The following is a 26,325-nucleotide window of genomic DNA, read 5'->3' as shown; positions in this document are numbered from 1 at the left end:
CATGAAGTCAGGAGGCAGGACAAAAGCAGGGTGGCAAATGGAGCTTCCTGGAGCACTGTATTTGGAAGGACTGTGAAGTGGGAAAGACTCTGTAATCAATTAGCAATGTCTGCCTCAGGCACAGGAAAGCAAAGAACAGTCTAAGGATCGTCTCTTAAGTTCCTTCCATTCCAATGCTCCGTGAGTTGAGGACACATATTGCAGGAAGAGTGTGGAACCAGGGACACCTTGAGAGGCCTCCAGGAAAACTCAAGACCATGATGGCTTGTGAAGGCTTTTTGTTCTCTAGTTCCTTCCCCATGGACTCCAGAACACCAAGCCTAGGGAAGGACCCCCTCTAATGGAATGTCAGAATCCAATATGGCGTGTTCAGTTGTCACTTCCAACACGTTGTGTTCCATCGGGCTCTCTGAGTCAAAGTGTGATACGTATTCCCGTCAGCGCTACCCTCCCAATGCGCAAATACAGGAAGCTGGAACATCCCTACAGTGGGAGCTCCCATACAGCGTAATGTGTTAGAATCAGATGGTGGACTCAAAGAAGACCACCCTCCTTTATAAATAAGAAGGTGTGTTCCAACAGGATGGCGTGTTGCAGCGGGACCACCCCTTGCCCACCAGAAGGAGCTGCCCCAGCTGAGAAGAGAGCGGCCTGGCCTCTGGCTGGGGGCACCCACGGACATCACAGAGGTTCCCAGCCAGACAGCGGTAAGAGACAGAGGCGAAGGCTGTCCACCGTAGTGGCCCTGACAGAGGTTCCTGGCTCCATAGCCACCTGGCTGCTGGCCACATCCTACAAGTGGGTCTCCTTCTCCCCAACTACCAGCCCCTCCCTTGCTGGGGAAGGCCCGCCGTCCTGGCTGGTACCACCATCCAGATGTTTCTTGGGCTGTGGCAGGCTGGGGTCAGGGGTGGTGAGCTGTCGCAGGCGCTGTGGAGACAAGAGGGAACGAATGGGTGCTACTGGTGAGAAAGACACAGATGTTCCGTCCTGTGTGTATCCCCAGGGCCCAGGTCAGAGCCAGGCACATGGGGGTGGTCAGTAGAATCTGAGTGAATACGGGAATAAATATTTTGAGAAGAGAGAAGAGACAACACCATGGTGACTAGGACCAGGAACTGGCCAGGTTCCCATCCTTGCTCTCTTACTACCTGCGCAATCGTAGGCAACCCATTTAACCCCTCTGTGCCCTCTCTGTACATCGAGGATGATAATAGTACACAGCTCAGAGAACAATGCCTGGCAAAGGTAAGTTGATCAATAAGTGCTTATTTTTGTTCTTCTTACTATTACTATTATAATGTGATCAATAAGTCCCTATTACATGAGTAGTAGTACTACTATTATTATTGGTGTTGGTACCATCTCCTCCCCCTCCTTCTTGCCTTGAATGCAGATGTGATGACTGGAATCATGACAACCCTATTGTGACCATGAGGTGGTGAGCATGATGACGAAGACATGCTCAGACAAAGGTGCAGAAATATAGGAAGAGTTTGGTCCCTAGGGACCTCTTTAAGCAGCTGAACCAAATGCCAACAGCATCCATCTCTGGTCCTTCTCGATGTAGAAAGAAAATAAGCCTATTTGCTTATTGCAGGTTGGGTTTTTCGGTAACTTATAGGCCTGTTAGATTTTGACGAGTATAATGTCTTTGTGGGACATGCTCTACCCCCTTCCAGGAATGCATGTCTTAGATTCTAAACAGGGAGACTTTGCATGTGGTTCCCCAGAATTAAGATAAGAAAAGAAGCCAGGAGCCTGTGTATGAAATGAACTGTAATAGCTGGTTATTAGTTTCCTGGGAGCGAAGGATTTGTGCTCTCTAAATCTCTGTGTCTGGGTGCCTTTCTTTTTGGGACTCAGTTTCCTCCTTAAGCCTCTGACAGTTTACCCTTGGTCAACCTGCCCACATGATCTGCTGGAGGTCAGATTCTGAAGGTCTAGGACTCCAGGACTTTTTAACATTTCTGAAAATGAAGCCATTGGACCGGTCTTCAAAGATTCCATGAGACCGAAGCGCTGCCCCACACTCAGAGCTGGGCTCCACCCATGGTGTCCTGCCTACAACCTCTCTCAGCAAACCCCTTTCATGCATCACTTGCCCCGGCCCCTACCTTCTTGAAGGAACCCTGGGTCTTCAGAAGGCTGATGATGATAAAGAGTGGGACGCAGACCATGGAAGAGAGAGCCAAGAACCAGCCGATGGAGTAGCCCCAGGGAGGGTACACGTAGATGTTGTTGTATTTGAGAGGTGTGTACTTGCTCAGGGAAAAGAGGAAGGTGGCCTGGAAGGAGGGAGAGGTGGACACAGATGAGACGGAGAGCCCTTGAAATCCTCTCTTCACCTGCTTCAATATCCAGGGACAGAGGACAAGTTAATGCACTGTAGTGCATCACTGAGGTAGACTAGTAAAAGCCATTACAAGCCCTGGGCCAAGGCATGTCCCCACCCCCCCCCCCACCCCCGCCCAAGGACTGAGACAGGAGGAGCTCTGAAAAAAAGAAAGAAGGTGGAGGAGCCCTCGGCAGGCAGACAGAAAGAGACCACTAACTGGGAAGTCGGGCAACAGATGGAGGTGCTGAGAGAAAGGAATGGAAGAGGAACTGGAATGAGGCAGGGGAAGGAGACAGCCCCCGAAAGGAAGGGCAGGAGAACCAACCTAGAAAGGGAAACGGACCAGCCGCCCCAGGTAACTGGATAGGCGGGGAAGCAGCCCCAGAACTCAGGCATCCTCTTCCCTGTCCCCAAGTCTTCTGGAGGCAGGAGGGTAGCTGGGTGGGCACATACCAGGCAAAGTCCAGGGGTCAGAAAGAGCCAGGAGATCTTCACCAAGGGCCATGGCCTATAGCCAATCATGTCCTCAACGTTGTCATAGAAACGATCTGCCCCTGCCCAGGTGCGGTGGGAGAAAAGTGTGAGAACAGGAGGAAGGAGACAGCTTGTGGGTATTTGGGGAGGACTTACCTGGCTTTGCCCTCTTCCCCCCACCCTGTGAGGGGAAACTGGATCAGGGCACGCGAATGAGATGGGTCCCTGGCACCCCAGCCACAAGGCAGGGAGTGAGGAGGGAGAAGGGGCTGCCACCAAAAAGCTGGGAGCCCTCGAGAGAGTCACCCAACCTCCCGGTGCAATCCTTCGTCCCCTTGTCTAGGGATGAAGACCCTAAATCCTAACCACAGAGGAGGATGTGGGCCTAAAATGGCACAATGGCTATGCAAATGCTCATTTATCTATGCTGCAGAGAGGAATTCGGTTTCAAGTCAAAACAGCAAAAACAGCAAGGGTCCCACTGTACCAGCTTAATACGCTAAACTCACACAGGGCCAGAAAGCCACTGGGAAGGGAACAACAGTCTAGACTCTGGAGGAACCACTCTGCGTTCTCAGGAAGGCATGGCAAAAGCCTTGATCTGTGTTTGGAGAAACACTGACTGGTTTTGTTTACTGTCCTTGTTTGCTCCAGATCCAGGCCCAGCCAGTCCTCTAAGGAGGAGAGAGCCACCGATCCATCAGGAAAGACCCTTGGAGGGCCTCTCTGGCCCTTCCTCAGCAAAGAAATAACTTCCCACTGATCACCGGTGTGCATGAAATGCCCCCATTAGGGAGTCATTCCTTTGACTTCCAAGTTTCTCCCCCGGCTAACAACCAGATACTGCTGGGAGGGTGTAAACTATTACGGTTCCTCAGCTCTTTAGAACTCACTCTGATGGAGTTTATCAGATCCTCTTTGGGAACAAGTTCTGAGAAGAAGCAGAGGAAAATCAGAAAGACATCAGATGCTTGAGGTGAGAAGAGAGGAGACATGTCCAGGGAGAAGGAGGGCACCAGACAGGAAGGCTTAGGGTAGCGAAATAAAAACCTTCCTACTCATTGCTTTCCTACTCATGCCCACTACATGGCACCCACCTACCCTCTCTGCCCCAAGCCTTGTTACATTGGCAGTGCGTTCCCCCAACCTGGTGCAGTGGAGCCCGAGGGTCCTGGGGTATGACGATGCCTCCTCCACATACTAGCTGTGTGAGCTCAGGCAAGAGACCTACCTCTCTGAGCCTCGCCTCCCCCTGCAAAGGGCTGCTGTGTGAGCTGCAAGATTATGTATGCCACACGTCAGCACGTTGCTTGGCATTAGCAGTGCATTGACTCAATGCATAAAGGATCCCCCCACCTACTGTCATCAGGCAGGAACGTTCTAACACTCAGCACCACTGGCGAGTCACCCCAGCACTGAGGGGGGCTGGTGGTGGAAGTCAAAGGAAGGCAGAATTCACTTCAGCAGAAGAAAGGAATGCATAACAGCCAAAAGGAGAAAAGCTACCTCAGAAATAGGGGAATGAGTTTCCTGTTCAGGGAAGTATTCAAGCAAAGTCTGGGTGATAACCTAGAAAGGGAATGTGGGGATATGGGGATGCTCAGACGAAGTGGCCCTAAATCTCTCTTCTGGCTAGGATTCCCACTGGCGAAGGGCTTCCAGCAGCTTCTGTATCAAGAAAACTGTTCCCTGTTGTTTCTAATTCCTCTCACTATTGCGGGAAATCAGTTTTGTAGAAACTACCTTACCCGAGCTCTATCTGCCATAATGAGAAATGCCTGGGTTCCCAGCAATGGATGAACGTCCCAGGGCATCAATACAAAGACCTATAGAAACCAGAGGGCCGGCACAGCCGATCTCTCCTCCTGGGCAGATCATGGCCTTCCGGGGAGGGGGGAGCCCAGAGGCTCCCCCTCCCTCTCTTCCCTCCACTTACCGTACACCCAGCTGATGCAGAGCACTTCAAACACGGCCAGGAAGAGCAGGCATATGCCACTGGAAGCGTAATAATCAAACAGCTGGAAGATATACATCCCGCCCTGCGGAGAAGTCAGTGGAGCTAGGCAGGGCCTTGGCCAGGGCGCGCAGGGGACCCACTCTGCAGCGAGAGTGCAAACACCCAGCTGGGCCCCCATCCTGCCCAGCCCGTGGGAAGTCACTCCTTGCAACTAAAGGGAGTTGGCCTTGCCTACCCCTGCCCCCAGGCCCCTCATTTGACCTCAGGACAACAACTTCCGACATACACTGTTTTTTCTGCCCAGCATCCTATCTCGTAGAACCTGGCACCACCTCACTCTGAGTGTGCTCCTCAGCCTGCTCCAGGCCCGAAGCAGAGCCAGTGCTGGACGCTCACCGTGTTCTTGGGAGACGGTCCCTCTCTTTCCTTGGGGGATGGTGGTGGGGGTGGCAGCAGGTCAGCCTGAAGCTGTACCAGCATTCTTTACTATCAGGGGGGGAATCTGGCTGAGAATGGCATTCCTGACCATGTCAGGAGAGCAGCTGGATCCAACCATACCTGAAACCAATTATCTCTAGACTTTTCAGTTTCCTGGCCCCCCAAAAACTCCCTTTTCCACTCAAGCTGGCTAGCATTTGGTTTCTGTCACCTGACACCAAAAGAGCTAACTGAACACAGGTAAGTTTCTACTGTGTGGTCCCTACAACCTTACTGTGACGAGGGTAGAGCCGGTGTCAACACCGCCAAGGAGCCACTGAGGAAGGTGTGCCCCCTGGCTCCCACCCCTGGGCGGGGGGGCGGGGGGGCTCACACCTCTGCTCACCTCCGTAACCAGGAAGAGCCCCAACAGATAGCACACGACCGCAATGGCCAGGATGAGGAGCTCTCGCCGCCCACTCTTCCGGAGCTGACCGGGGAACATGTCCACGGAGGCTGTCACCAGGCACTCCACACAGACAAACTGCGGGCAGGAGGGGAGTTGGGGTGAGAGGTGCAGCTTGCCCTTTGCCCTGGCCCCCTCTCACCCCACTCACCCATGCTGACGCACAGGAGCATGGGGGCGGGGTGCTCAAGGGCAGACATGCGGTGGCCAGCCCCGCCCCAGCCACATCTCTACAACAGAGGGTTCCAGCATGGGGGCTGGAGGGGGAGACATGTTCTTTCCCCAAGGCTGGGGGGCGGGGCTGGGCAGCTTGAGCTGAATGGCTGGAAGGAGGCTGGAGGGCCATCTGGGAGGGGGGTGTCCATGTATGGGGAAGGGTCAGGCCTGGGGGGAAAAGGCAGGTGGCCCCCCCACAGAATAGGTTGGTCTTGAGACCAGGGGTCACCCAACCAACTACAAGGACAAGCCCCAGAAAGTGGAGGGGGATCTGGAATGTATGGTCAGTGGGAAAGGAGATGGAGGGAAGTAATGGCCAGAAACGCAGAAGCTGGCAAGAGGGTCGCCAGGGCAGGGAGGGGTGCGGTGGGGTGGGCGGGGTGACAAACCTGGCTATCCAACCCTAGGAAGATGAGCATGATGAAGAAAAGACAGGACCACAGCTGGGACAAGGGCATCATTGTCACAGCCTTGGGGAAGGCGATGAAGGCCAGACCAGGACCTGCCAGGCACAAGGCGTGGTCAGCAGAGTTCCCTCCTGCTCTCACTGCCCTCAGGGAAGAGCCTTCTCCCAAGGCACTGTGTGAGTGTGCATGAGTGTGTGCGTGAGAGAGTGTGAGTGTGTGTGTGGAGGAGTGGTGCAAGAGGGGAGGGTAGTTTCATCCATCACTTGGCTTGTCTGGTTCTGGGAAGCTGGTGTGTGCATCCATTCATGCTTGCAGCTGTGGGTCTGCCCACCCACCCTCAGTCCCGCTCCCTCCCCACCCCCCATGGTTCAGGAGGCCCTCCTCGGTGCCAAGCAGGGGCCCCAGAGGCTAAAAATTTTCCCATCAGCCAGCTCCTGGGACTCCTGCCTGGGACCTTGGTGGAGGGATCTGTGTTCTCCCCTCAGGGTCCAGAGAGCGAAGTGGTACCTACCGGACTCGGCCACTTCGGAGATGGGCACCCCCTGCTCTTGGGCCATGAAGCCCAGGATGGAGAAGACCACGAACCCGGCCGCAAAGCTGGTGGCACTGTTGAGGAAGCATAGGGCGATGCAGTCCCTGTGGGGGGCGGGGAGGCAGAGGAACCGAGGGAAAAAAGAGGAAGAAATCCCTCAGGGGAGGAGAGATCCAAAGTCAGTCAGTGGGGAGCAGGGAGGGAAAAGGGAAGTGAAAGACGCGGGAGGAGAGGGATGGAAGAGAGAATGGGGGAGGGACCAAAATCAAGGATCATTGGAAGGGAGGGAGGGAGGGAGAAAAGGAGGGGAGAAAGAAATTCAGTCTGGGAACTGAAGCTTAGATTCCCTGTGGACACTCCAGGAAGACCAGCGCCCCACCCCAGGGTGCCCAGCACCCCACCCCTCCGATCACCTGTAGCAGTTGTTGTGGTACTTGTTGTAGCTGCCCAGGGCGGTCAGGCACCCCTGGCAGATGGCAAAGGAGAAGAAGATCTGGGTGCCCGCGTCCATCCACACCTATATGAGACCCCAAGAAAGTGGCAGGGGGCGGGGGGGGGGCACCTGGCCATCACCCCTCAGACCCCACTGGCCCCCAGGTGTGCCCCCAGGAGTCACTCACTCGCCACCCTGCACTCACATGTCACTTCACAGGCAGGCCCATTTAAATGTGGCTCTGGGGGCACTCAGGAGACCCCACATACTCGGATTTCCTGGGTGGAGGGGCGGCGCCCAGATAAGGCAGGGCAGAACTGAAAGCACGGGGCTCACTCCAAAGCACTGAGGGCCTCAGGCAGCCAAGACTGGGGCCAAGAGCCACTTCATTAGAATATAAAGAAAAAAACCTAGGACTCCTTGGGGAAGGGGGGGGGTGGAGCAAAGAATGTGCTCAGACAAGTCCTAGAGGAGGAAATAAAAGTGCACAGTAAATCTGTGTGGAAATGTCCCACCTCACAGTAGTAAAAAAAAATAAATTAATTAAAACAACAAAATGATACTATTTTCTTTAAGATTTTATTTATTTGACAGAGAGAGACACAGTGAGAGAAGGAACACAAGCAGAGGGAGAGGGAGAGGGAGAAGCAGGCCTCCCACTGAGCAGGGAGTCCAACACGGGGCTCGATCCCAGGACCCTGGGACCACGACCCGAGCCGAAGGCAGACGCTTAACACCTGAGCCACCCAGGCACCCCAAAATGATACTATTTTGATCTCTCAAATTATTGAAGATCAAGGGTTAAAATGAATTATTATGGAATCTCTCATGGGCCCTGGAGAAAAAAAGGGTACCTTCCAATACTGGTGGAGAAAGTCTATATTTCTCTAAAGCCAGTACATTTCAAGACACTTAAACGCACATATTCTTGGACTTAGTGATTCCAAGTCTGACTACTGTCAGGAAATAATCAGAGATGTGGTCCAAGATTTAAACACAGTGTCCATTGCAGCTATATATAAGATCATAAAAAAAAAAAGTGCCTGACCTGAATGTCCAAGAATAAGAGCAGACTGATGACACCTGCCCCGCGTGTGAGTGCTCAGAGGACCTGGTCTATTGTGCACACTGCCCACTCCATCCTTAGAGCACTACCTGGCCCTTAACCGGTCCTCAGTACATTTTGGGTGAATGAGTGACTGAATGGATGATAGATGGAGAACATAGTATATGCAAGTGTTTAAAATGACATTTACAAATGAATTTAATAACATGGAAAATGCTTACAATATAATTTAAATGAAAAAAGATACATCTCTATATAATTATCTCAACTATGTTAAAACACAGACACACACGAACTAGAAAAAAAGAGTTGGGGCGCCTGCGTGGCTCAGTTGGTTAAGCGACTGCCTTCGGCTCAGGTCATGATCCTGGAGTCCAGCGGGGATCAAGTCCCATATCGGGCTCCCTGCTCAGCAGGGAGTCTGCTCCTCCCTCTGACCCTCATCCCTCTCGTGCTCTCTATCTCTCATTCTCTCTCTCTCAAATAAATAAATAAAATCTTTAAAAAAAAAGAAAAAGAAAAAAAGAGTTGGAAGGAAATCTACTAGAATGCTCATAGAGATATAGCCAATTACAAGAGATCTTTACCTAATTGTTCTCCAGTGGGGATACATTGCCTTTATTTTTTTCTTATTTTTTAAAGATTTTATTTATTTGACAGAGAGAGAGCACAAACAGGGGGAGCAGCTGAGGAAGAAGGAGAAGCAGGCTCCCTGCAGAGCCGGGAGCCCAATGCGGGACTCAGTCCCAGGACCCTGGGATCATGACCTGAGCCAAAGGCAGAGGCTTAACGACTGAGCCACCCAGGCGCCTGATATATTGCCTTTAAACCAAGAGAAAAGCAACCAGAGACTTTCAAAAGTACAGCTGTGGTTTGGGGTGGGAGACAGCGGGGAACTGGTCCCCAGCACAGCTCCTACCTGGGGATCCTTGAGGCGAAGCAAATCGGGCTTCAGGTAATAGATGATGCCCTCATAGGCTCCGGGAAGGGTGATGCCTCGGATCAGGAGGATGATCAGCATCAGGTAGGGAAATGTGGCTGTGAAATAAACAACCTGGAGGGAAACAGGCTCAGGTCACTCCTGCTGTGGACACAGCCGCCAGGAGGTGCCAGGGAGCCTATGGCCGTCCTCCTGTCAGCCCTCCTCAGGCAGCAAGAGTGACACCCAGCTCAGCGTCAGACACCTCCTTAGAGACGCCAAGAGGGGCTGAGCACCTGCAACTCTCCACACCTTCCTTTACACATTCTAGCGGGTCTCGGGCTTCGAGGCACGTGGAGTATGAGATACACGTCCGCAGGGCAACGGGGAGGGGCACAAGCTTCCAGCCATAACATTTCGAGGACTATTTTAAAATCCAGAATCTGGTCTCCCGAAATCTCTCATCCTGGCTGTTCTCCCTTTGCCCCCTGGTGAAGGCGGGTCCTGGTGACAGAGGGGGAGCAGATCCACACAGTGACCTGTGGCAAACCTTAAACTGTACTTTTCCAGGCTTAAGTCTGGAGGGGCAGCAGTGGCCTGAGCTCTGGGATATGGAGACTGTCTGAGGGGTCCACTCTGCTCCCTGAGCATGCTCAGCTCCTTACCGGAGGTGACGGCAATATCTGTGTTATTATCACTATTACTAGTTTTATTATTATTACAACAATCCCGGGAAGGGGAAGGCTGCCCCCAGAACTGGGTAATCAGAGCAGTCAGTATCTTGTCTATTCCTGGCTTTGAAAAGCATGAAGCATCAACCTCAGATTCCCTGGGTTGGAAATAATGGCTCCAATCTGAACTCTCTACGCTTACAATAAGCCACTGTTGTCCGTTCTTGGCTTGAACCCTCTTGATGATTGGAAACTCACCACTTCAAAGACAGTTCTGTTTGCTGATTCATACCACATGCTACAAAAAGCGAGTCGTAAAAGTGTATGATCCTAATTGTGTCATGTACACACATAATAGATCCAGAGACACACAAACACACCTATAAAGGAAACTAGAAGGCAATATCAAAACATTAACGGGGATTACTAGATCCAAATGGCCACCATGCTGGCTGGTACAGTGATTAGGAGGACTTCCGTGTTTCTTATTTTGATCTGTATGTTACTTATGTAAACAGGTCTTTTACAGTCATATTGAAACAGAAAGTCTTTCCTTGTACTGAGCTAAACTCTTCCTACTGTTCCCCTGTTCTCACCTTGCCTCTCCCTCACACTACTCTTTCAGTTCTCCAGAGGGACACTGTGAGTGTCCCCATGGCTTCTGGGGGCCACAGAGAGCTTACCAGGAGCCAGAACACCTCACCTTGCCTGTGGTCTTGACCCCCTTCCAGATGCAGAAGTAGCAGATGACCCATGCCAGCAGGAGGCACAGGGCCAGCTCCCAGCGCAGGGCCCCCAGATCATGGATGCCCGAGGTGATGCCCAAAACACGTCTCCTGAGGATGGAAAAAAAAAAAATAACCAGGTGAAAGACAAAAGGGGACAACTTGACGTTTGTCTTCAAGTCTCTTGATTCTTAGAGCTGACCCCCCGGGTCTCATGTTTCAGACTTCCCCTCTGCATCCCACTGCAGCCCCCCATGGCTATGCCATGTTCCCACCTGTGGTCTGTATGCCCCTGCTGTTAGAAGACCAAATCACGTAATCCCATAGGTATCTTTGTCTTTCTAACCATCCAGCTTTCTCTGTTGTACAGAGAGAGATAGAGAAAGAGAGAGAGAGTGAGGGTGGTAAGTAATGTATGGATGAGCAGATGGAGAGTAGATACTTACATAGGCAGGTTGATGCACAAGTACATGGGTATCAAACGGGGGCTGAATATGTTTTAGTATCTAAAGAATGCAGGGAGTGGTGGAAATGTGTGTGCGTAAGTGTTGGTGGATGTGTGAGTTCGGGGTGACATGAGGGCATATGCGTATAAGGGTGTAGGGTAGACACATGTGGGTGTTGGCAAATACGTGTGGGTTTTGGGTAAGCATGAGGGTACAGGCAGACCTTTGTAAGAATGAAGGTGGACACGTGTGGACATGGGCAGATGTAAGGGCATAGCCATGTGGAATGGCAGAGGTGTGAATATAGGGTTTGCCAATTTCTGCAGTACCAATACGCTCACTTTGGCCAATTTCGAGCTACTAACATAACATCATTGAACACGGAGCTGGGGAGTGATGTGTACCATCTGCTCTCCTGAGCTGGGGCAGACCATTTGCCCATTTGCCATGCACCAGTGAACACAGCACACATGTGGGTAGGTGTGAAGGTGTAGGTAGGTAGGTGCCTGGGGGTGTGGATGGGTGCAAGGATACAAGTCGACATGGGTCAATGTGTGAGTCTGGCTGGACACAGGTGGACTCGGGGTCATTGGGAGTGTGTCAGTGGACAAGTATGGGTAGTTGTGAGTGTTCGCCCAGGTCCCAGTGATGTGCCAGGGGGAGGTGGGTAAGCACTGGAGAGCGTGCACAGAAAGGCTTAAACTCGCACTCCAAGTCCCAGACCTCAGACATCCAAATTTCCTGCTTGTGGCCCCTGGCACGTGGCATCCAAGCCCAGCACCTACTCCCAGAATTCCATGACAGGTGAGGTGAAGTTCTCAGAGGGGGTCACTGTTCGGGCTCCCGAGTGGTTCAAAAAGTCCATGCAATGCTCTGTTGGGGACAAGGGGGGCTGTGCATCAGCTAGGGACCAGATGGGGAGAGATGCCCTTTCACCCTCGTCCCCCCTGACCCTCTGACCTTACAGCCTGGCAGTCCCCATCATTCCCAGTCCCAAGAGCTTCCTGTGGAGCCCCCATTTTCCAGGAGTTGACCAGCCAGGCAGTTCATGGGACCAGCCCCCTTTCCCCATGTTCCTCCTACTGCTCTTGTTCTAGTGGATCTGGCAGTTTCTCTGGCCACCCCGCCACCCAACCTCTGACACAGAGCTCAGATCCCTCAGCCCCCAGAACTGGCCCACTCTCTCCACTCAACACACAAATGGACTGTGTCCTCATGCCTGCTCTCCCCCCAGACAGCCTGCTGTTCACATGGTGGGCTCCTCCTCAGTCTTCAGCCCTCAGCCAGCAATTTTCTTCCCACTGTGGTACCATTTCGGCAGTTTCATTCACCCATCGCAATTTCTAATTATTTGATTAATTTGTCCCTTTCTACCAGTAGACCACACGCTCACGGAGCGCTGGGCCACGGGGCTTATGCTCAGCCTTCTATGTCTAGCACCCGGCACGGAGTGAGTGATGATAACCCCTCACAGTGGCACAAAACATTCAGTCGGGTGGGGTTTTCGGTTCTCCTGGTGGCTAGTCCAGATTCCCACAGAAGGGTCAGCCAGCAGGACGGCACCAGAGCCTGCACAGCCCAGCTCTGAGGCAAGGGTTGCCGCCTGGCCCTGCCCCCAGGGAGAGGCCCCAGCTCAGGGGCCGAAACCATGGATACCTGTGTTCCAGCTATTGGTACAGGTCGTCCAGGGCAGCTCAGAGGTGAAGGAGCTGAACAGGTAGAAGAGGGCCCAGGCGAGAATGATGATGTAGTAGATGTTCAGATAAGACTCGATGACCACAGAAGCCAGACCAATGCCTATGGGGGGAGGGGAGGCACAGGGTAGCAACAGGGAGAACCCAAGAGATCAAGTTAGCCCAGCAGAGCCACACGGAAGCCTCCCGCCGCGGCTAGAAGGGGATTGGGTGCTACCCGAAGACAACCACCAGGATTTCTTTATTGGCCCAAGAAGCCTCAGACAGCACATTTTTCTAAGAAACACAGGTTACAGAACACCACGGTTTGCATTCTTCGTTTTGCAATATATATATTTGAATGTATATCTTCTTTTTTATTTTTTTCTCATTATGCATAATTTACTTGACATTTTTTTTTTTTTTTTAGGAGATAAACTCTGGAAGGGTTGTCATCCAAAAGCTACCTGTGGTTCTTGAGGTGATAGGATTTTGGTTCACTTGTTAAAGTTTTTTTTTCCTTTTGTCTATCTGCATTCTCTAGTTTTTCTATGACAATCACACATTACTTGTAAAATGAAAAAGGGCAGGAAGAACAAAGGAGTAAGTAGGGAAATCTTGGTAAGAATCAGTCTCAGGATAAGAGTAAAAACCAAAAGAAACCAGCAAAGAAAAAAACAAAGGAGAAGAGGTCGCTGGTTGTCAAGAGCCCTGGAGCCTGAGTTGGTCTCAAAATGCCAGCTCACCGCCCAGCAAGGGGCAAGAGTGTCAGCCGAGGCGGGACCTGTGCGCCCAGGTCGGACGCGGGGGAGCAGTGTGGAGGCTGGCGGTGGGGCTGGGAGAGAGCAAGGGCAGGCGCAGTCCCCCCACTCCTCGCCTCCCCCCTCCCCAGCCCGCCTGTTCCTGCAAACGTGGGATCTTTTCCACAGTCATTTTAAAAGTAGCACGTTGCCAGGGCGGCCGTTAGTCCCAAGGTGTGAAAGCGGGCGGAGGAGTGGGCGCCGCACCCTGTCCCAGGTCCCAGCCGCCCCGCGTCCTGGGGAGGGGCCCGTGGCCCGGGAAGCCCGGGCTCCAGGATGACTTAACGAAGCACAGCCCCGAGGCAGGTCGGAAAATCAATGCAGACTGTCCACAAAACCAGCCCTTGGCCGGGCGAGCCCACCCTGATTGTCTGTTCCCGCGGGCCTGGCCAACTCGACCAGAGCACCGCCCCCCCGCCCCGTGTTTTCCCGCGTTTGGGTCTCTGCAAAGCATGCAGGCGTGGGGGGCGGGGGCGCCCTAAAGCGACCGTGGGCTGGGGCCTCGGGAGGAGCGGTGGCCGGGGCTGCTGATGGCGCGGAGGGTCCCCGGGGACCCGGGCGGCCGGGCTGTTCGGAGCGCGCACACACAGACACCCATACACCCAAACAAGCGGCCACTGTGCGGCCACTCGCCGCCGGAACGCGCTGTGCTCCCACCGCCTGTAAACACCCGACCGGACCCGGGAGGAAGGCAGGGAGCCAGGCTGGGGGGAGGGGGTGCCCCATCTCTGAGGAAAGGGATGATCTCTGGGGAGGAAACTTGTGCCTGTGTGTAAATTGAGGAGGGAGGGAGGGAGGGTGGGTGAGCACAGGGTGGGGCCTCCGTGTGCTGGAAGGGTGAACTGTGGGGTGGGTGCCTTCAGGCCGGTGGAGGGCAGGTAGCAGGCAGCCTGGACCCTCCCACCAACATCGGTGCACACACCCTGAGACTCCAGGCCTTGGAGTCTCTGTCTCTTCAACTTGGCCAAGAGGGAAGGAGCAGGAATCCCTCCCCCCGACCCCCCTCCAATGTTTGGTTTGCTCACCCTATCTGTGGTGACCCCCTTGGAGAGTTAGTAGATGCGTTCCAGAGAGGCCAGCCCTACCTTTTGCCACCCAGGAGCTCGCTTGGTCCTAGGGATAGAGCCCAACTGGGTGGGACATTAGGCGACTGCTGGGCTTCAGAGCAGAACGCTGCTCTGGCTAAGGCCACAATCGTCCAGCAGGACTCGCCACTCCTGAGTAGAAACGTATGTGGGCCAAGCTTCGCCCCTCCCCAGCCCCTCACTGCTGCTCCTCCAGGGGTCCCATGGGTGCCCCAAGAGGAATCAGTACCAGACGAGCCTGGTCCCCGCAACCAAACCCCCAATCAGTGGTCAGGTTCCCAGCCTGCTCAGGAGCCAGGGTTTCCCCACCTACTAAGCTGGGCTGTAACCCAGATAGCCTAGTCCCTGGGGCTGCCTCAGAGACTGACGTGAGGGAAAGAGTCCTCTCCTCATTTCCCATAGGCAAGGAACCTCTCAGAGACAAGGGTTGGGGAGCCCCCCCTCAAGGGGACTGGCCCAATCAGCTAAAGATGGGGTGGGGGAAGGACACCCCAAGCCGCTCACATTAGTGCCAGCAAGTCCATAGAGAGAACAGGAGCTGTCCCTAACCTAATCCCTAACCTAATTCCTAACATGAGAAAAAGCATGAATTTTCAGCTCAGGGAGACCTGGGTTCAAATCCTCAGTAAAGGATCTCATTTTCTCATCTACAAATAACTAAGCGAGTTGTTACTGAAGGATCCAATGAGGAAATGCACGTAAAGTGCTTACCTGAGCCCTAACACGTAGCGGGGCTCAGGGGATGTTAGCCATCATCATCATCATCCCTATGGTTATGTACCTCGGCGGCACGTCTGAGGCCGCGCCATATACACAGGAACAGCTTTCCAGGAAGCTGATGAAGATGAAGCTCCAGGATTCCTCACTTGCAAGAACTCCTTCCAAGCTCTGCATCTAATTTTGCACTGGTGATTTTGTATTGTCTTTCTTGAGGAGTGCCTTCCTCCCCAGGATCTATAAGCTTTGGGCCCGCCAAAGTCTGACAACTCTTCCTGTGTCCCCCACAGCACTTCGCACAGGATGAGAGTAGATGAATAAGAAGGTGGGGGCAGGGAAGGAAAGGGGAGGAGCGATGGAGGGATGGAGGCGCTTGGTGACCCTGGTAGGAGGGCACAGGGGAACACTCACCCTGGAGAAGGGGACAGATCTTCCTCCAGGCTGTCACGCTGCCTTGGCTGGTGTACTGGCCCAGCGCCACCTCCAAGAAGAACACCGGGATGCCGCAGGTGAAGAAGAAGATGAAGTAGGGGATGAAGAAGGCTCCTGTGGAACAAGAGGGGGCAGGGGCTGAGTCCTCGACCCATCTGGGAGGCCAGCGTCCCACTGCTCGGCATCCCTAGTCTCCCTCCCCACCCTCCCAGGGGCCCACGTCGGCTTCCTCCTGTCTGCGAACAGGGACGGGCAGAAATTTTCCAGTCTGAACCCCACTCAGGATAGGAAAGACCTTTGAAGAAAGAGGAGTGGACATTTGGGTGGAAATCCTAATAGATGCACTATTTATTTTCTCAGTGTGCTTTACAAACTTAGTCCATTTATTATTTTTGGAACCAAAACATGTGTTCTGTATAATTTGATATGCTTATTAAATTATCAAGTGTGTTACATTTTAGAGAAAAACAAACAAAACACCTTGGAAAAATTATTTTTCCTCTAATAATTTTCAGATGGTTTTTTCCCTCCACCAGGCTCTGATCCAAACTGGGGTCCCAGCAGAGAAGGCCATTTCTCGGGTATGTTTTTCAGCAGTTATGTAATTAGGCACTGACCTACAGGCCCCCACAGGAGGCCAGGCCGAAAAAGCATCCAGCAAAGTAGGGAACTTAAAGACAATGCTAAGTCGCCGGTGCCCACTTCAGTCACTAAGACGTATACCTCACCTCAGAAGTGTACCCATGGGTAAACAGATTATTGTTTACTGCACCAAAATAACACTTAGCCCTTATGTTGTGCTTACTGTGTGTAAGGCATTCTTCTAAATGCTCCACCAACATCAGAATCCTCACAGAACCACCTCCCATGGGGCAGGTACCACTGTTATTCCCATTTTACAGATGAAGAGAGTAAGGCATCACACCAAGTGGTCCGATCCTGAGTCTGTGCTCTTACCCAAGTAATCCACATTACTTTGTAGGAAAAATAGAAAGTACAAAGGGGGAAAAGGAAAAAAAACATTGTACAGCCTTCCAATTTTCTTATAAACACACACACACACACACACACACACATAAATACATATATATATTTTTTTTTTTCTCTTTTTTGGGCAAAAATAAGAACCTACTATATATTCCTTGACTACCATTTAAAAACCTATCATGAACGTATTATATCAATAAATATAGAAGGCATCATTTTAATGGCCGTATCATATTCCACCATAAGCATGTACCCTAGTTTATTTCATCGATACCTCCACTGGCCAGGTATCTTTGGTTGTTTCATTAGAAACCCCACTGCGATCCTGTGTCCACATCCTTGTGCACTTAGCTAACTGTCTTCTTCGTATAAATTTCCAGTGGGCAAATTGGTAGGTCAGAGGGTATGTACATTTTTTTTGTGTGGTAAAATGTATATAACATAAATTTTACTTTTTAACCATTTTTAAGTGTAAGGTTCAGTGGCCTTAAGTACCTTCATACTGTTATCCAACCATCACCACCATCGATTTCCAGAACCTTCTCAGCCGTCCAAATCTGAAACTCCGTAGCCATTAAACACTAACTCCCTATTCCCCGCCTCTCCCCGGCCCCTGGTAACCACCATTCTACTTTTTGTCTATGAATTGTTTTTCTAGACACCCCATATAAGAGGAATCACACAGTACTTATGATTTTGGTGTCTGGCTTATTTCACTTAGCTTCATGTCCTCAAGGTTTATGCATGCTGTTTTCAGGCTGAATAATATTCCCTCATGTGTATATATCACATTTTGTTTATGCATTTGTCCATTGATGGACATTTGGGTTGCTTCCACCCTTGGGGCTTGAACAGTTTTTTAAGGACTTTGACATGCATTTCCGAATCGCCCTCCTGGCCTCTCCTACCCATCTGCACTGCCAGTAGCAGTATGTTAAGAGTGAAGGAGAAGGATCTGTGAGTCTTCTGGGCCCTCCGGAGCCACAGTAGCTGGTAATTCTCCAAGTCCTGAAGTCCTTTTTAACCCCAGCTTTGCCTGCCCATCCTGAGTAACACCACTGACTCCGGTTTACGCGGCTTAGGTGGTTACAGGGGTGAGGCTGAGGGGCTCACCCAGAGGGCGCGTTATGGGAAGTCTTTGGCGGCATGTGACCCATGGGCCCCTTCCTGCTGGCTGTGCGAAGTCCTTACCTCTCCTGAAGGGGACGGCCTCAGCCCTATCCTTGGCACATAGACTTCTGCCCCACAGACACGGGCGAGAGCTCAGGAGGCCTGGAGCTGGGCCACCCTCAGGCTGAGTCAGGCCTGGAAGGTCAGTGCTAGGCCCCGGGCCACAGCAGGCAGTGGGAGGAGGTTGGTCCTGGAGCGCCTACAGGCGTCCGTTCTTGGCTTTCTCCCTGGGTTTTCAACATACTATCACTGCAAACATCCTCCCCTCCAGTGAACGGCTGAGAATCCTCACTCGGGGAGATTGACCTGGCCCACAGTTCTCTTGGCATCTGCCCATGCTCTGGGCATGGGTAGCCGGATGAGGCCCCCCAGGGATCTGTGAGGACAGGGTGACTTGGGACGCATTTATAGTCTCTCTCCCTTTGTTCTAAGGTATGCCTTATTAGCTCTGCCAAGCACTCACTCTGGAACCACTAGCAATCTGGAAACTCAGAATTCATAAAATTCTCTTTTGGGGTGAGCCATTTTTTGAGGATGATCTAGTTTAGCGACTCCCTGGGGTTTTTTTGTAACCAAAGATATTATTACACCAATAACACTATTTTTTTCATCCCTCTTGAAAGATTTTTCTCTACAGAACTGTTGGTTAACTAATTATTAATTCATTATGAATTAATTAATATATCAGTAAACACTATATTTAACTGCTTTTTTTCTTATTCATTTCTTTTTTTTTTAAGCAAGGCAGACTGCCACCTGCAGCACCTCATTTGGATGTGTCTGGAATCTCGGAAGCTTGACTACCCTACGTTCTCCCACAAATGGACCTGGAGAGCTTGTTTGGGGGTCCTAGCAGGGGAGCGCAGCTACTGTATACCCTTGACCGAGGAACGGTCCTCCCCTATCAGGGAAGGTCGTCCTCTTGGACCAAGCACACAGCTTCGGGCGGGGCGCCCGTGGAGTGGTGAGGGAGGAAGGGGACACCTGCCTAGCCAGCCAGATCAGCCGCATCAACCCTGGCAATCAACGGGGTGACAGATGTCGCAGCCAGATCGCCCTCACATCCTAACTGCTAACTAAGGAGTTACGGTCAGCTCAAGATAAACCCTATTATCATAGTGAGTTAGTACAATTCTAGCCTAAAGCAAAAAGGTGACATTTGAGTTAGTCGGTGAAGTCATGTTCCCACATAGATCTATTATTAAGTTAACTGAAACGAGGAAACCTACATTCCTACTTTCCTGGACCCCCAAAGACCAGTGACCTGAGATTTCCAGAACCTTCTCAGCCATCCTGACCTTGCTCCACCCCTCATCTGGGGGAGGATGAGGGAGACAGGATAGAGGGGTGGCAGGGTAGGTGTCCTCCCCGGTACTTAGGTTGAGACAGAGCTAACACGAGAACACAGACTCTGCCGGCACTGCCTCTTCACAGACAACCCAGGCTCAGCGCCGTGTCCCTGCACACAGTCCTAGGCGCTTGCATCCCCATGCTGCCGCACAGCCAGGACCGAGGCCACGGCCACAGTGCAGTCACCAGGCAGGACAAGGAAGTGTGGGCACCTAAACCCAAAAACTTGTCCCCTGGACCCTCCTTCTCCCTCCTTTTCAGATGGCAGGGCAAGTGACGTGCAAGCCAGTGAACCAGGCGCCCAGGGCCCGCAGCTCCCAACCACTTCTATAATCTTGGGCAAGTCGCTAAACATCCCAAGGGGATTCTGGGCGCTCTGTGAAATGAGTGCTCAGCCTGGATCATCTTCAGCTCGAGCACGAACGCCCCGCGTGTCCGTGAAACTGGCCGGGGACAAAGAAACAAGTCAGTGCCCCTACCACTTCTCCCTGCCCCCCCTAATCTCTGGCCAGCATTCACCCCCCACTTCCCAGCCTCGCCCCATAGCCCTCACCTGCCAGGATAACCCATTTCTATTTCTTGGAGCCATTCGTTCAAGTAGTTGGTAATAATACTATAAGGTTGGAAACACAAAACAAGATACCTGGTAGATGCTCAGTAAACACCTGTCAAAGTACATATGGGGGCACCTGGGGGGCTCAGTCGGTTAAGCATCTGACTCTTGATTTTGGCTCAGGTCATGATCCCCTGGTCATGGGATCTGAGCCCCATGTCAGGCTCTGCGCTCAGCGGGGAGTCTGCTTGAGATTCTCCCCCCCCTCGGCTGCTCCCCCCCATCTCCAAAATAAATAATCTTTTTTAAAAATTAAATATGAATAGTGTTATAAGGGTTTTCTATTTTTTAAACGATCTTATTTACTTATTAGAGAGAGGGAGAGAGAGGGAGGGAGAGAAAGAGAGAAAGCACAAGGAGGGGGAGCCGCAGGCAGAGGGAGAAGCAGGCTCCCCGCTGAGCAGAGAGCCCAACATGGGGCTCAATCCCAGGACCCTGGGATCATGACCTGAGCCAAAGGCAGACGCTTAACCGACTAAGCCACCCAGGCGTCCCTATAAGGGTTTTCTAAACAATAATTATCTTTAAATAGGAATGTTTCTTCTTTTTACCTTTCTGGAATATTTCAGATTTCACAATAAATGTGTACAATTTCCACAAGAAGAATAAAGGTATCTTCAAAAGGCAAAGATGCATCTGTCTAGTCACAAATAAATTCATATAAATGAATACTTCCATTTGTATGGAAATTCCAAATAGGTAAACCCATAGCCACAGAAATAGATTAGTGGCTGCCAAGGGCTGGCAGCAAGACAGTGACTGCTAATGGCTTCAGGCCCTCCTTCTGGAATGATGAAAATGTTCTAAAGTCAGTTGTGGCGATGGTTACACAATTCTATGAATATACTAAAAGCCTTTAATTGTGCACATAAAAAGATTAATCTGGCCCTTTCCCACCATATCCCTGCTCATTTTTACTACCAGTGCTGAAAAATAATAAAATTATGTTTCTTAAATTAAAAAAAAAATCAGAGACAAGGTCATATTTCTCTGCTCAAATTCTTCAACCGTTCCCATCGCAGAGCAGAGCCTACAAGATGTGAGCCCTGTGACCTCTCTGATCTCTTCTCTTCTCCACATCTGTCATTGCCCCACTGTTCTTCAAACAGGCCAGGTGCACTTTCACCCCAGGACTTTGCACTTGTTTTCCCCTCCGTTTGGAATGGTCTTCACCTGATCTCCATCTGTAAGACTCACTCTTTTACCTCCTTCAAGTCTTGGCGCAAATGTCACCTCCTCAACGCAAGCTTTCCTGGGCACCTTACTTCACCTTTCTAGCCCTTCCCCCCGTCCCGCACATTGCCAACGACTCAGCATTCCCTACCCCTCGTCCCTGCTTGGCTTCCCACCATTCCACTCCTCACCATCAACATCCCATGCATTTTACCTCTTTGTCTGTAATCTGCCACCACGCGCTAGAATACATATAACACACAGAATGTGTTCTGTGCTGTATCTAGAACAATGCCTAGCCCAGGAGAGGCCCATAGTAATACTGGCTGAATGAATGACTCCTAGCAGCAACCGGCATTGCACAGAATCATGAGAGGCTAGTATTATCCTATCTGGTTACACACTCAGATTCCTTGGTCCTACCCATTGCCTCCGTTACCCTTCACTGTGGCCCTGGGAGGCATCATCCCTATTTCACAGAGGAGGACCCTGAGAACCCCTGGGCTCTCTGACTCTGTGCCAGCCTCCTTCCATTCTACCACATCCCCAGGCAGGAGATGCCCAGGTAGGCCCTGCCTGCGGTCAAGGCACAGCTCTCCCCACCACGCCTACCTCAAAGTGAACTCACCACCTCCATTTTTGTAGCAGAGATAGGGAAACCTCCAGACATTCCCCAGCCCAATGATCTCCCCGGCCACTGACAGCACAAACTCCATCTTGTTGGTCCATTGGCCCCGATCCTTCACCTGGCCCTTGCCTTCCTGGTCCAACTTCTCTCCCTCCTCAGGGAGCCAGGAGACCACAGGAGGCCCGTCCTCGGGGACTGCCACTTTTCTGTCCATGGCGACGTGATGGACTGGGAGGCTGTGGAGCCGGGAGATGGTGAGCCTGGTGTGACAAGAAGGGGTGAGCCGTACCACCCCGAAGCGTGCCCTCCACCCCTGTTTTCTCCCTCCTAGGCTTTGATTATTGTTGGAATATTGCAGTAACATTTCCCATTGTTGGAATATGGTTTAATATCGTTGGGCTGTTGATATTCTTCCCAAACTCTCCATGACTTTTACACTGAAAGTTACACTTTGCTCTCAAGACTTGGAGAACAAATAGGGAGCCAATCTTCATTTGCCCATTTTGCAGAGGGGGACATCCAGGCCTTGACCAATGAAGTGGCTTGCCTATGACCATACAGGAGTAGACTGGGAGGAAAAGGCTTGGGGTCTTTCATTGCGAGTCCCTTCTGATATTTACAGCCAGCCACCGTCCCTGCTTGCCTGTCCGCCCAGCTCCACAGTGTCGGGTGAGTGGCACCCGCCCAGCCTCCGGCCTCCAAGCCAAAAGGGATCAAAGCTTGCCAGGGGTGACAGGAGGTCAAAGGGCAGGTGTGGCCCAGGTGACTGCACGGTCTTCCGCTAGCTGGTTGTGTGCTCATTCCTATGCCAAGCAATCGATCAACTCAGGGTAAACATGGGAGCCAGCTAGCTCTGGGCGTCTGATTGGGAGGGAAGGAGAAGGTGGGGCCTCTGAACAAGGCCAGATGAGACCTGGGATTGGTGCCAGGACCAAGTATAGGCCTTCGAGGGAAACCTGGTTCTTCTTCCTTCTCCGTTGTACCTCTGCCCTGAGAACAAGCAAGGGGTCCTGGCGGTCGATCCGAGAGCGATTCTCACTGGGGTGGTGGTCTCCTCAAGGGAGACCCAGACGTGGCTGAGCATGACAGCAGGTCACTGTCCTTCCTGACTCCCCGCTCTCCTAAAGAGCCCAAAGCTCCCTGGACTGCCAGAGAAATGACGTGGACTCTCTTGGTCTACTCTGTCCCTGTCACTGTCCATTTGTCAACCTCCAGGAGATAAACTGGGGCACTGCGGTGTTATACCTGGAGTCCTTGTTTGCCTTCCCCCCCATCCCCCACACACAGCCACCCTGAAGCCACCTCCACCTTGGCTCCCAAGGAGCTGCCAGGAGGAGGTGCTCCCGCCCCAGAGGGAAGCACCCACCCAGTGCCCCTCACCTCCGGGGGGCGCTGGGGAAATCAAAGTGACCCTAAGCTACCAAGTGCCCCATGCCCCTCCAAGGCTCTAGAGAAACACAAGGGATTCTTTTTACCAAGTGTCTGTGTTTATTCGTTGGTCCTTTTAACCCAGGCAACAGCCCAAGCCCAAGTCAGTTAGAAAGGCGTGGCAGGAGCCATTTGAGGTTATGGAAATTTTTGAAGGTGACTTGGAGGACAGGTTATCCCAGGAATGGGAAAGCCTGTCGGGGTTAGATTCTGGTATTGGGACCTACTCAGAGGTTTCCACTGAAAGCTCAGCCCAGGAAGAAAGATGAAGAGAGAGGAGCCTAATGGAAATCAGAGGTCTTCAGCCCCCGATGTAAGGGAGGAGGAGGGAAGGAAGGGAGAGGAGAAGGCTTCCAGGTTCAGAGGAGACCATCAGACCCTGGGAGTGGGGGAGGCTTTGAGAACCAGAGTGTCAGGTTGGAAGAACAGGGCAGTTTGGCCCTGGGGGAAAGAGTTGGTGCTATGGTGCTACCTGACCAACTGTAGAAGTTGCTACAGAATTGGGGCTCGGGCACCCTGAGGAGTGGCCCCGGAATCGTTATCAGACCAATGAATGGATGAATGAATGAATTCAAAAACATTAACGGAAAAAACACCAGGCAGGAATCCTAAGGTCTAGTCCAGACCCAGGCAATAATAATATTAATAAAAGTTAACATTTGACTAATTGTTGTGCCAAAAACCTGTACTTCTTCATATGCGTTATTAAATTTCATCCTCATTAAAATCTTTAAAGTAGGTATTACTATTAAGTCCATTTTATCAATGAGGAAATGAAGCTCAGAGAGATGAAGGAACAGGACTTGACACCTTGCAGGTGTTCAGTAAAACTATTTTTGAATGAACTTACCAATACAATAAGTGATGGAGCGGAGTCTCTAACTTGCTGTGTGAACTTAGGCAACTCACACGTCCTCTCTGGGCTTTAAGTCTCCCTGGAAGAGAGAATGAGCCATTCAACAGCGGTGCTGGGAGGGTGGGGCATACAAATAAAATCGATAAAAGACAAGGAGAGATTTTTTGCCTTTGCTTGCCAAGCCATAGTGTAGCTCAGCTCAGAGTGAGCCCAAGCACAAAGGTCTCCAAGGAGGTGGGCGGGAGAAAAGCCTTCCTGTTCTCAGACCAGAAGCAGCTATGTCAGGGCCAAGCTGTCCTCAACAGTGGAAGGAAGAGAGACCTGGTGGGGCCAAGGAGTGAGCTAAGGGAAGACCAGAGGCGAGTGCAGGGCGGGGAAGCAAATCTCAGAGTCCAGTTTGGGTGCAGGGTTGGGGTTGTATTGGGATGGGGAAGACAAGAAGAGAACACACACTGATGAGCTGATACTGGTGCAACATATTTTTTTAAAGGTTACTGGAAAGATCATAATTTATGGGTTAGAGTGAAAAACCGGAACGGCAGAATGAAAGCAAGAGCATGTGGAAAGGAAAGCTGGCCCTGAGCCATGGTAAATCAAGAGGAAACAGGCCTTCAGTGCAGCAAGTGGGATTCAAGTTAGACTCAGGGAAGAAATGTCGAGGTGGAGGTCAGACATAAACACAGGCTATACAGAGCTCTCCCGTGGGGGTTACTTTTCAAAACCAACAGGACAACATGCCCCCCTACTCTCCTTACCCAGTCCCCACTGTGCCCGTCTACCCCTAGCCCACTCGTGAGGAATAAACCGTGTTATCCACAATCAAGATGACTTCCAGAGATCTCCCCCTTCCCGAGATCTCCCCTGTCCCAGCTCTGCCACCTCTCCAGCCCCTAGCACCCCCTTCCCACCTCTGCCAAGCTGGAGCAGCATACGGGGTCATGCATTGGAGTGCACCACACGTCAGTGCCCTCCAGAAGCAAAGACACCTACATCCACACTGGGCTCAGTGGTGCCCACCAAGAAAATCTTCAAGAGGCTAGCAAGTCCAAAATTAACCGTTTTCAGGAGCTGGGCGTGGGTCTAGGAGGAGGAGGTCTGGTCAGGGCCTAGCAGAGGAGCAGACAGGTGGAGAAATGCCGCTCCCCTCCCGTGCCGCTGGGATCCCAGCTCGGGCCCGTCACCCTCCCAGTCCAGCACAGGAACGGCCCAGCGCTGGACCCAGGGTGGGGGGCGCAGGGGGCACAGGAGGCACAGGATGCCCCAGGCCCTGCTTCAGCCCACACCCACATACCAGTTCCCATTTCTGTACACACACTGGTGCCATTCCTGTCACGTCCCTTTGCACACACATACCTGTGTGCATGGCACCAAAACCTGACTCCGGCTAGTCCCTCACAGCCTGGGGGCTGCCAGGTTGGGCTGCTGGCCGCCTGCACCTCCCCACCGCTCCTTTGTTGCCCTTCTCTGGCACAAGCATGCTCATGCCTCCGCACAGCCTGAGCTGGGGCAGCTTCCTCCTTCTGGGAGACGCTTGGCTCCCTGATTGCCCTGCTTGACCCGTGGGGGAGGGCAGGAACCCCTCATCTGCATGGCTAATTGCAGGTCATGGATCTTCAGGGATGCCCAAGGTTTGTCCCGTCTGCTCTTCCTTCCCATCTCCCTGGGCTCTGTCTGTTTCCCCTCCTTCCCTCAGTCAGGTGATCACCCCTCCTTCACCTACTCCCTAGGGCCAGCCCCCCACCTCGGGTCTTGGGTCTTTCCCGGGCTCGTCCCTGAGCAACTTAGAAGCTGTGGGTGGCTTGGGGGAGCTGGGGTGATGCCCCTGGTCCTAAGATGCCCCAACATCAGACTTACCTTTAGCCCCAGTCTTTTGTACCACAGACACACACAATCCTACAAAACCTTGCCTCCCAGGACTCACCCCTCCAGCCCCTCTCAAGCACCCTCTAAGGGACTGCAAAGACACAGCCCGTCCTCCACTTCCTGCTCACCTCGGTCCCAAGCTCAGCTCCCGTGGTCAGCTCAGCTCCATGCCTCCGGTGCCCGGGACAGTGATGGGGAAGCCCACACAGCCGGGACCTGAGAGGGGAATCAGCCTCCACCTTTGCTCCTCCTGTCCCTCCCAGCTCAGAATCCCATCCGAGTTGTTGTCCCGGGACTCCCAGACAGAAAGCAGCTGTGTGTGTGTGTGTGTGTGTGTGTGTGTGTGTGCGCGCGCGCGCGCGCGCTCACGCACACCAGTGTACTGGGAAGTGAAGGGACAGAGAAATACCACAAGCAACAGGAGGGACTGAAGCCAAAAGTTTGTGCACCAGGATTACAACATCCAACCTCAGGAAGCCAAGT

At 52.2% G+C, this 26,325-nt stretch overlaps 1 protein-coding gene across 1 annotated transcript; it reads right to left on the bottom strand.

Moving 5' to 3' along the window:
• Positions 1 to 634: 634 nt before the first annotated feature.
• Positions 635 to 25,342, bottom strand: LOC114222560 (sodium- and chloride-dependent betaine transporter). Its single transcript, XM_088025537.1, has 17 exons — positions 25,329 to 25,342; positions 23,974 to 24,054; positions 22,694 to 22,705; positions 21,696 to 21,955; positions 15,754 to 15,888; positions 12,724 to 12,864; positions 11,853 to 11,940; positions 10,600 to 10,732; positions 9,226 to 9,360; positions 7,221 to 7,324; positions 6,787 to 6,911; positions 6,258 to 6,370; positions 5,593 to 5,730; positions 4,749 to 4,851; positions 2,792 to 2,892; positions 2,118 to 2,288; positions 635 to 930 (listed from the first exon to the last, which is right to left on the bottom strand). Exons 1-17 carry the CDS (start codon positions 25,340 to 25,342, stop codon positions 793 to 795), a joined length of 1,992 nt encoding a protein of 663 aa, XP_087881663.1. The 3' UTR covers positions 635 to 792.
• Between the last annotated feature and the right edge of the window lie 983 nt (positions 25,343 to 26,325).

Source organism: Eumetopias jubatus, unplaced genomic scaffold (assembly GCF_037043125.1).
Source record: "Eumetopias jubatus isolate StellerSeaLion01/CBP00866 unplaced genomic scaffold, mEumJub1_p1.0 scaffold_8, whole genome shotgun sequence".
Classification (NCBI taxonomy): Eukaryota; Metazoa; Chordata; class Mammalia; order Carnivora; family Otariidae; genus Eumetopias; species Eumetopias jubatus.
The sequence above is the reverse complement of the archived record's forward strand: the minus strand, read 5'-3'. Positions and strand labels throughout refer to the sequence as shown.